This window comes from Olea europaea, chromosome 12 (genome assembly GCF_002742605.1).
Source record: "Olea europaea var. sylvestris chromosome 12, O_europaea_v1, whole genome shotgun sequence".
Lineage (NCBI taxonomy): Eukaryota > Viridiplantae > Streptophyta > Magnoliopsida > Lamiales > Oleaceae > Olea > Olea europaea.
In genome coordinates, this window is record NC_036248.1 from 21995232 (window position 1) to 22006886 (window position 11655).

At 32.0% G+C, this 11655-nt stretch overlaps 1 protein-coding gene across 1 annotated transcript; it reads right to left on the reverse strand.

Annotated features, from left to right (window-relative positions):
- Positions 1-7682: 7682 nt before the first annotated feature.
- Positions 7683-9257, reverse strand: LOC111406777. Its single transcript, XM_023036153.1, has 3 exons — positions 9159-9257; positions 8710-8822; positions 7683-8634 (listed from the first exon to the last, which is right to left on the reverse strand). The coding sequence occupies exons 1-3, from the start codon at positions 9255-9257 to the stop codon at positions 7683-7685; spliced, it is 1164 nt and encodes a 387-aa protein (XP_022891921.1).
- Between the last annotated feature and the right edge of the window lie 2398 nt (positions 9258-11655).

Below are 11655 nucleotides of genomic sequence, written 5' to 3' on the forward strand. Positions count from 1 at the left end.
AGAGATGAAAAGTCAACAAAACTAGCTGAATGTTATGGTTAACATTCAAAATTTTTATTTTTATTTTTGTCTAATAACGTGCTTCAAACAGGCCAGAATAACAAATAACATCAACAAAAATAACAACAAATAGAAGGACAAGGTCATGATGGCAAGAGTTTGTTTTGCAATTTTCCAACAAAAGAAACATAGATATGCCGAGAAAAATCCATTTTTATTGAAATAATTACAGTTGCCATCAATTGAGATTTTGATGAGTTTTAAAAATCCTACTAAATTCAAGTGTTCCCAATTGAAACTTATTGGATTTTAATCAATTAAAATCTAGGTATCCTCAACTGAGGTTTCAATTATTTTCAATAAAGTCCTTTAAAATTTAGGTATCACCAATAACTCATAAATTTGCAAGAATTTTAAAAGATTTGGATGAATTTCAAATTTAAAAATACATATAACAAACAAGTGAGGCAGATGGCTCAAAGCAATTTGTGCCTACATTAAATGTCCACGCCAATATGGTCCCTTCTTGTAGTAAAATAAGTATGTACCAGTCAGAAAAGATGACTATTTGTATATGAGCATCCACAATCATGTCGTGTACATTTTTTGAGCTTCAATAGCATAGGCAACCATTTAAACAACAGAATTAAATAATAATAATAATAATAATAATAATAATAATAATAATAATAATAATAATCCATTTCGATAATTCAAAATTAAAAACGTGTTTTAAATGTCAAAAAGAAATAAAATTAAGAGTTAAAGATTCATAATAAAAGTTTTGTCGTAACTCTAAAGTTGAAATTACTTAGCTACTCATAATATCGGAATTTAACTAATAAAATAAAAAATATATATCATCAATAAATTTGTGAAACGTGATATATTCCCAAACTTCTTTTACAAGTATTGATGATTTATAGCAAAGTTTTGAAAATCGGATCAGGGTGGCTAGTTCAGCCGGCAAAATCGAGAACTAGTCTCAAATTGGGGTCCAGTCCTAATATATTAACAGGAAATGAAAAAAATCGGTAAATAACCCATTGAACTAGCCATTTTGACCGGCAATTGGAAAACCGGTCATGGTTTTTACCGATTAGCAAGGGGTTTTTTCCAAAAAAAATAAAATATATATATATATATACTTTAATAAAAGTCCAATTTTACCTCCTTCCAACTCAAGTGTTGTTTTTAAAAGAGAAGGGTCATATAAAGTTCTCATCAATTTCTGATGTGGGATAAGTTGTGTAACCTTCTGTAATTTATATATAATAATTATTCACTTCCTTTTTTTAATTAAACAAAATTTGGCCGCCCCCAAAGCACAAATAATTTCAATTTGAACAAAGCAAATTTTTTAAACCACATTAATTGTTAGTTTTTTATTTTTTAAAATAAATTATAGGATAATAAATCTAATTAACCATTATTGATTTATATTTACTTTGAATTAGTAACAATAAAATTTTTAAAAAAAAATTGTTGTTGTAATATTTTATAGCTTGTTGGAGTATTTAATTTTGATATCCGGGTCGATCTCGGATCAACCGTTTGACCTTGACCATTTTTCTTTTTGGGTCGATATCCGAGTCGATTTTTAAAACGTTGAATTATAACATAAAAGTTTGGAATGAAATTTTTTCTCCTCTACGTGTCCATCTTTCTTCTTCCGCGTGTGCATTTTCACTATTGTTTTTCGTCTGTCTTTTGACGTTTGTTTCCTTGTCTTTTTATTTTACCTTTTTTTCTCCAATAAGCCCCAGCTTGTTGTTTTATAAAAGGAATTAAATTGATTTTCATTATTTCCAATTCCTTCTGCTGTTTTTCTTCCAGAAAAGGGTTCCATTTCCATTGGTTTTTTCATCCTTTTTGTCCAGGGGTTTTTCAAGTAGCACACCCCTTTTCCAATTGGTTTTTTAGGCCCAATTTGATATAAAGTTTCTCACCAAGGCCTCCATGCTTTATAATTAATGCAGTTTAGTCCCTTGAGTCAATTTATTTGTGCAACCCATGTCTTGTTTAATTTAGTTCAAGTCCTTTCGATTTTCAAAATGTGGAATTTGATTCCAAAACATTCCATCTAATGGCCAATTGATAATTCTTTGTTATTCAATTGCTTAGAAAAGTCTCAAGCTAAAACAAGCGAAAATTAACCCAAGTCAAGTAGAATTCAGTATTTTAACAATATAAAAGTTTAGAAATATGGCTCGCATAAGTGCACAAAACATGCTTATCAAACACCCACAAGCTAAAACATTTGTTCGTTTTCGAACAAAACAAAACACAAATAATAGGCTCAACGTTGGATTGCTTTTCCTTATGCATCGGGTTCAAATTTACGTAACACTTTAGAAAGATCCAAACAACATCAAAAATATATTTTCACTTATCCAATGCTTGAATTATTGTGTATGTGATTAACCAACATTGAACTCGCACCCATACTAGAAAACAATAAATCAGGTGTAGTTGATTTACTCATAATTGCAATCCTCTTGTGGTCAATTTTTCCTCACACCTCTCGTGCAAAATTACTTCTTATGCTTTTCTCTCCAATCTTGAGCTATTTCTAGCACATGTGGGTTCCTAATAATTATTATATTGCATTTTTTTCACACAAATCCTTGTATTACTAGAAAGGAGATAGCAAGTATTTCTCAAAACCACATCATAAGTCTAGACTTCAAATATCGAAGTCCTTATCAAGTACATCTAGCTTTTGCTAATCTAAATCCATTTTTTCTCTTTACATCTTCTGTACAAGACTTTTCTTTTAAGCATTCTAAATAACAATTGTAGACAGTTTTATGCCGATGACTCTCAAGTCAAATGACTATATGACACTAGGTTTTATATACCCTTAAGGCTTAATTATTCGAGTCATAAAGGCTACAAAAGGAAGTATATAATGTAACATACTTTCTTTTCTTTATTTTTATATCTTATGTGCAAAACATTTCTCCAATAAGCTTTATGAATGACCATTTTAGCGAGTTCTAGGTCAATGACTTTCAAGTCAGATAATTATAGGACACAAGGTTTTTTGATACCCTGGTAGGCTTATCACTCAAAAAAACCCAACAAAGAGAACTATAAAATGTATCACACTATCTCTTTTGATATGAGATTCGAATTTTGAAAATGGTCGATACCCATTCTAGATTCTTTAACTCAAACCTTTTCAATTAAGGGTGGGATCCGAGAACCCCAAACCATCAAACTTCTTTAAATACAAGTGCTAACCTTTCCATCTCCATCCTCGAACTACAATTTGGTTTTTATAGTAAGGATTTATGAATTCACTTAAGTATAGGTCAACAACAACAGCAGTTAAATCCACATAATCAAGTTATGCCCTAACATAAGTGATAAGTCAATACGACTATATGCTCAAGTAAACAAGTCTAATATGGTTAAGTACTCAAGTAAAAGTATAAGATACGATGTTGTCCATTTTCAGCTAAAGCTTTACTCAATTGAAACAAATAAATATCACCATAAGCGACAAACCATTCAACACTATACTAGACATGTTTTTGAATTTTTTTCATTTTTTTAAAAATTAAACAGTTATGCAGATCCAATCAACAATTGACAAATAAATAAATATATTCTAAGTATTCTAATATTTACTCACCCCGAACAAAATATTACACTGTCTCTAATGTAAAAGTAGAAAAAATCAAAATAAATGAGTAAGAATCAGAAACTCCCCGAAATAGATGGGGATAGGTAGAAGTCTACAATTTGATCCTAAAACTTTCCATCAAACGGCTAATTGATCCTTCTTTCTTTTTCAATTGCTTAGAAAATTTCTCATACTGAAACAAACATAAATTAACCCATGTTAAATAGAATTTAGTACTTTGATGACAAAAAAAAGCTTAATAATATGATTTGGATAAGTACATAAAACGCACTTATCAGATATGTAGTAACTAAACTTATTGTGCACGTATAGCCCATGTTTTGTTTAACTAAAAAAATTAATTTTAATAAAAGTTGATTATATATGTCATTGAAAAGCTATTAAAAATTGTGAATTTTCTGAAATGTTCGTTTGTTTGTCCATTTTTTAGTTACATAAATTAGAACCGACTTGAGCAACCTAGAAATGTGGATAAGAAGGTAGCCTGGCTTAATAGTTTGTTCGTAGTCTAAAAACATAGACTAAGAATTCATTAGGCTGTCCAGCTGTTTATGGGGCAGAAGTAACAGTGTTCTAAATCTGGACAACTTGAGGGACTTTTGCACTTCTGTTCGCGTAAAATCGACAAGCGTATGGGATCGTTGACAAGTAATAATAAACTGGGTTCTGAGTTATCATCCCACGAGAAATAATATTTAATTCTATTTCACCAGTTACTATTAAATTCAATGTTCATGACACACAAGATGTGATTCTATTGTTATTTAAACTAATTCTAAACTAAGGAAGCAATAAAAAATATTTTATCAAATATGTGAATATTTGTATTGGAGTTGTGAATCCTTCTATTGCCAGTTATTATAATTCTTGATTTGTAATATAGTCAATTTCATGCTTCGTGACAATCGGTAATACTAATGTATTTAATTCTCTTTTCCAACACAAATTAAGTCTATTTTAATCACATCCTGATTCTATCTCTAATCTGAATTCATACGATCAAACTGCATTAAATTACAGGCTATCAATGTGATTGCATATGTGATAAATATTACTCCTAATTCTATCTATATATGTTGCTTTTATCGCGTTCTAAACTCATTGTGAGTCTTCTAACACTACAACAAGTAACTAATTATTCAATTGGTGGCCAATCAATTAAATAATGAAATCGGGATGCAAAATCAATCAAGAAAATCAAGAAATAACTAAATTAATAGTTTTAAATCAAAACAAATATGCAGTAGGGTTCATCATTCATCAAATACAATAGAAAAACTAGCCTAACATTCTAATGAGTAAATTATGCAAGAAATATTGGAAAAAAAATCACCCGAAAAGAAGAAATAATGAAGAAAGTGGAGAAATCCAATTTCTTGGCTTGAATCTTAAAAAATAGATTAATATATTTTTCAATAAACTTGTATAATCCACCTTTATCTGACGCTTGACCTCGTTCTTCGCCTCCAAAAATACGTAGAATATAAGATTTTTAGGTCAAAATGGAGGTTCCCTTTGTTCTGGGTGTGTTTAGGTATATCTATGATGTCAAGATATTATTTCCATATAGAATTTCATCAGAATAAGGAAATTTGTCCGTCACAGAAAATTTGGCCCATGCTTATGCGCCATATATTTCATTGCGCGCACACCAATCAATAAATTTCTCTCAGGTTAGAGAAAAAGAGGTGGAGCGTGCGCCCCATTGCTTGCCCCCGCGCACGTGTCGTTGCTTCACGTGTTGTCCTTGAACAATTCTCGATAATTTGATTATAACGTTCTCTTATAAACTCCGATTGAGGTGATTCAAGGTGCATTGAAAATTCAACTTAAAGAGGTACAATTCTTCTTGAAATACAAATCTTCCAATTCGATTTTTTTCTACTCGAAAAATGGGTTTCAAATTGACACTTAAAATCTGGAGCATAACTTTTTCGACTGAAAATTGATTTGTGAAAGTGCTTTAACTCTATTTCATTCATTTGACCTCCAATTGCATCCAATTGATATCATATAATCTTCAATCATCATTTTGTGATTCGAATCAACTATTGAATGTTTACACTTTGATCCCCCAAACTTTGAAATTCCTTCGTTTTCGCACGTTTTTCGTTCCTTTCTTCAAAATTCACAAATTTGCATTGATTTCAATCTAACAACATAATTAACATGAAATTAGGCTATAACTCATTCAAATTACTAACAAATTCCTTAATTTAATGGCCTAAATAAGTGTATAAAATACACTTATCAACCACCCTAAACTTGAATATTTGTTTGTCCTCAAACAAAATTATAACATAATTTAAACAAAATTTTTAAACATATATGGTTAGATAATTTGCCTTTGGTATCAGGATTGGAATATATGTATTCAGACTATGAACTGTTACAAAATCACGATGCTAAAATTAATTTCTACTTATTCAATGCAAAACTGACGTGTGTGTGAAAATTCAATCAAGCATCATAAATTTGTAAAGTGATTCAAATCCTTACCCTTGATAGTCAAATTTATAATTTTTCATTTCGTGAGATTCACACCCCTAAACTTATTTATTTAACTCTCTTTCCAAGGTGTGATCTAAGGTTGAATTTATATACTATTCCTCACACTCTTTAGTTTGGTTAGATCGTACTAATTGTAGATCAACATATCAGCAAATAAGGATTCTCTTTATTTTTGATTGTTTCGACCTTCAAGAATCAATTAGGCTAATAAGCCCTTGTTAAAAATCTAATTTTCTCAGATAAGTGTTTGGGGCTTAATCAAAACATGCAACAATATTTGTTCTCTCTCTTTTTTTAATAGATTTTTTTTTTTCATATTTTATGTGCATACTTTTCTCCATTAAGCTTTCTAAATGACCCATAAGCGAGCTTTTAGTCGATGACTCATAAGTTAGATGACTTTAGGGTACCAAGTTTTTAGATACCCTTACAGGCTTAATTACTCGAGTCATAAAAGCTACGAAAAGAAGTTTCACAAAAAGATAATATTTTTCCTCTTTTTTTCCTCCTTTTTTATTTTTCTATGCAATAATTAGTGCAATGCCCCTTATTAAACACATATTCTTAAAAATCAACCTCTAATTTAAGATTTTCACCTAATTTTCATCTTATTGGCTTTAGACAATCCACACAAAATTTAGCACACATGGAATCCACATTTATCTCAATGTCTCCCTACAACCGTTCAATCACTCCCAAATTATTCTAAAATTGGTTTAAAGATGTATAATTTAGTGGTTGTTTGGATATAGTATCTAAGGTCCACTATATTTTTCTTTTTCAACCTATTCAAATTTTGAATCAAATTATTCTTTTATAATGCAAAACATAAATTTGTGCTCTAAAAATATCAATTTTTATACGAATAATCATAAATCAACCCTACCATGCAACTTTTTCACACCTTATGGCCTAAAACATGATTCCAAATATATACATCACAGTAGGCAAATTTACCTAATCAACACAAGCACCAAAAAATTAAAAAAAATAATAAATAAATAAATAAGCTGAGAATAATCTTTTTTTTTGGCACTCGACAAGCACACAAACCAATACAAATTCAATGTTTTTCCATCTTCAAACTTATAACAGACATTGCCCTTAATGTCTAAAATCCTAAGTCCGCATATAAATGATGGGGAAGAAAAGGAAGAACATACTCCCCTGATATGGCATAAAATTCAATGATTAGCTTTCAATGTCTCCTGTTGTTTCCTTAGTAATGGTTTGTTCAAGTGTTTCACGACGTCATGTTCTTGTGCAATACAAATAAATAAAACATTAAGGCACAAAATAGCTAGAACAAGTGTTACTTGGCTCAAATATCAATAAACCAACAAGTAATCTAAGGAAAAATGAGATATGGATAATAATTCCCTAATTAAAACTCTAAAAATAAACTAAATTATCCCATAACTAGAAAGCAAAATAAATAAAAGGGATAGAAATATTGGGTTGCTTCCCAACAAGCGCTTGTTTAAAGTCCTAAGCTTGACTCCTGTTATTTCTAGGCTTTTCATGGTGGCTTGAAAAGAGAATTTTCAACCCTGCATTTCATGCACTGATCGCACTTCATTCTTTTATCTGTCATCCTCCAAATAACCAAGTTTTCATCATTGTCCCTACCGACAATTCTTCCTTCATTTGGCCTGTCTTTGTAGCTCTCCCAATAATCCACTTGTTGGCAATCTTCAAAGTATAAGGGTTGCTTGATTGGATTCTCCATGGTGAAGCTCTGTTGTTTATCTTCCACCTTCAAGACTATCTCATTAGCATCAAAATCCAGCAAAGCTTGGCTTGTAGACAAAAAGGGCCTTCCCAAGATTATTGGCATCTGACATGCCTCTTCTATGCCCAATATGATAAAGTCAGCTAGAAAAATGAACTCCCCCACCTTGATAAGCATATCTTGGACTATTCCATAGGAGTATTTCAATGATCGATCCATCAGCTGAAGGATAATAGACACCACCTTAAGATCTCTTAATCCCACTTTCCTGTAAAGAGGAAAGGGAATTAAATTAATACTCGCTCCCAAATTAATTAAACAATTTATATCGTATAATATTCCTATGGAGAAAGGTAGAGTGAAATTCCCTGGATCTTTAAGTTTTGGAGGGATCCTGCGCTGAATGATCGCACTGCATTCTTCAAATAATGCTCTCGTTTCGTGTTCGGGCAACTTCCTCTTTTTGGTCAACATTTTCTTTAAAAACTTGAAATAGTTTGGAATTTGAGGGATCACTTCAATGAAATGGATGTTGACATGCAGCTGTTTAAGGACTTCCAGAAACATTGTGAACTGCTTCTCCAGTTTCGTATTTTTCAATCTTTGAGGTAATGAGACTGGGTGCGTAAGTGCTTTGATAGGAACTTTTACACCTACTTGTGGACTGTTCGAAGGCATTTGTTGATCCTTTTCTGTTGATTTTTTGGAATACTCCACTTGTTCTTTGCCCGTCTCGTTCCTTCTTGTAGTAATATTCGGTAGTTAAACCCCATATCTAATGGTGATGGCATGAACCTACTGCACTTTTGGCTACCTTTGCAGTCTTTGAAAGAATGGAATGGGTGGCAAATAAGCCTTGATCACGACGACAGGAGTGAATGATGGTGGTTCTTTGATCTCAGAATTCACCGCCTCAATTGCTAGTACCTGCTTTTGTGGATTTTTCTCTGTGTCGCTAGGCAAGGTACCCTATGGTTTATTGGCTAATGTAGCTGCTATCTGTCCCACTTGATTCTCTAAGTTATGTATAGAGGCTTTCTGATTCTGTATCATCGTCTTAGTCTTGCTAATGTGCTTGACAAGTAGATCTTCCGAGGATTGCCTCTTTTCTTCTTATTGCTGAATCATTAGTAGATTGTCCCTCATCTGATTTACTTGATCAGAATTATCCACCCATGCGTAGTTGGGATGTTTGTTTAAACTCGGATGATAGTTGTATGGGTAAGATCCATTTTATCCCTAATAGTTTTGTGCATAACTAACCTCTACTGGCTGATTCATATGAGTAGAAGTCAAAGGACAACTTACAGTGATGTGATCTACCCCACAACCTGTGCAAACTGGAGTTGGATATTGTACCATGTGCACAAATTGAGTTAAAGTGTCAAGTTTTTTCGTTATTACTTTTACATGTACTGCTGAAGCTGTCACTGAGTCTATATTATGCATCCTAGTTGCCTTCCTCGGAGCCTCCCTGTCAGTTGGTTAGTTAGCCTGATTCATTGCAATCCTTTTAAATAGTTCATGTGCTTCATCTACCTCCATCGTCAAAATCGATCTGCCCACAGAAGCATCTGTAATATTACTAAATTCAGAGCGCAGTCCATTATAGAAGAGATATATTTGCGCCAGTCTAGGAATGTCAAGATTTGGACACTTCCGAAACGTGCTCTTGAACATGTCCTATGCTCCTGGATATGTCTCTAAGTTTTTCTGTTTGAAAAGATATACTTCGCTTCTAATTTGATGGACTTGAGATGGCGGGAAGAATTTCATGGTAAATTTTTGTAACATGTCATTCCATGATACAATACTCCTAGGAGGCTGTGACATTATTCATATTTTCGCACCCTCCTTCAAAATGTGAGGAAATAGATGCATTAAAAATGCATCCTGTGACATCTCTTCATGGTTAATTACGTCACACAACATGGTAAAAGCTTGAATGTGTTCATGTGGATTTTCCATAGCTTTCCCACTGAGCCTAATATCTTAATGATTTTGAAAGAGGTTTATGACATCTGGTTGGATTTGAGAGTTTGCTTGTCCAAAGGGTGGATAGATGATTGAAGGTTGAATCGGAGCTGGCAAAGGATTCACATAATCCCAACCAATACAGGCTGAGCCAGAGGTGGTTGTTGAACCCTGAATCTAATTCTGATTCTCAGCCATTACCCTTACTCTTCTTTGTTCTCTTCGACGTTGCTTGAAGGTCCTTTCGATCTGAGGATCTATATGGAGGATCTTGATCTAGCCAAGATCTTGCATAAACTTGTGAAAACCTGCGTAGAGTGAAAATACGAAGATCGGGTACTTCAATTAAAGCCTAAAAAAACAAAAAGAAAAGAAAAAGAAAAAATCAAATTTAATATTAACTATTAAACTAAAATTAAATCCATTATTCCCCGACAACGGTGCTAAAAACTCGTTCCCGTAAAACCCGCAAGCGTAGTGATCGTTGACAAGTAATAATAAAGTGAGTTGTGAGTTATCGTCCCACGAGGAATAATGTTTAATTCTAGTTCACTAGTTACTATTAAATTCGATGTTCATGATACACAAGCTGTGATTCTATTTTATTTAAAATAATTCTAAAATAAGGAAGCAATGAAAATTATTTTGTCAAATATGTGAATGTTTATATTGGAATCGTGAATCCTCCTATTGCCATTTATTTTAATTCTTGATTCGTAATATAGTCAATTTCATGCTTTGTGATAATTGATAATACTAATGTATTTAATTCTCTTTTCCAAGACAAATTAAATTTATTTTAATCACGACCTGATCATATCCCTAGTCCGAATTCATAGGACCAAAATGCATTAAATTATAGGTTATCTATGCGATTGCATATGTGATAAAGATTATTCCTAATTCTATATATATATATATGTTGATTTTGTCGCGTTCTAAACTGATTGTGAGTCCCACAACGCTACAATAAGTAACTAATTATTCAATTTGTGGCAAATCAATTAAATAATGCAATGGGTATGCAAAATCAATCAAGAAAATCAAGAAATAAATAAATTAATAGTTTTAAATCAAAACAAATATGCAATAGGATTCATAATTCATCCAATACAATAGAAAACTAGCATAGTATTCTACTGATTCAATTATACAATAAATATTGGAAAAACATCACCCGAAAAGAAGAAATAATGAAGAAAGTGGAGGAATCCAATTTCTTGGCTTGAATATTGAAAAAGGATAAATATTTTTCAATAAACTTGTATAATCCGCCCTTTATCTTGATGCTTGACCTCGTTTTTTGCCTTCAAAATACGTAGAATATAAGATTTTCAAGTCGAAAGGAAGGTTCTCTTTGTTCTGGGTGTGTTTAGGTATATATATGATGTCAGAATAAGGAAATTGACCCTTCATAGAAAATTTGGTCCGTGCTCACAATTTAAATTTTCCAATTCGATTGTTTGCTACTTGAAAAATGGGTCTCAAATTGAGACTTAAAATCTCAGCATAACTTCTTCAGCTAGAAATTAATTTGTGAAAATGCTTCAACTCTATTTCGTTCCTTTGACCTCCAATTGCATCCAATTGATGTTATATGATCTTCAATCATCGTTTTGTGATCCGAATCAACTATTGAATATTTATACTTTGATCCCCAAATTTTGGAATTCTTTCGTTTTCGTACGTTTTTCGTTCATTTGTTCCAAATTCACGAATTTGCATTGATTTCAACTTAACAACATAATTAACATGAAATTAGGCTATAATCGTTCAAATTACTAAC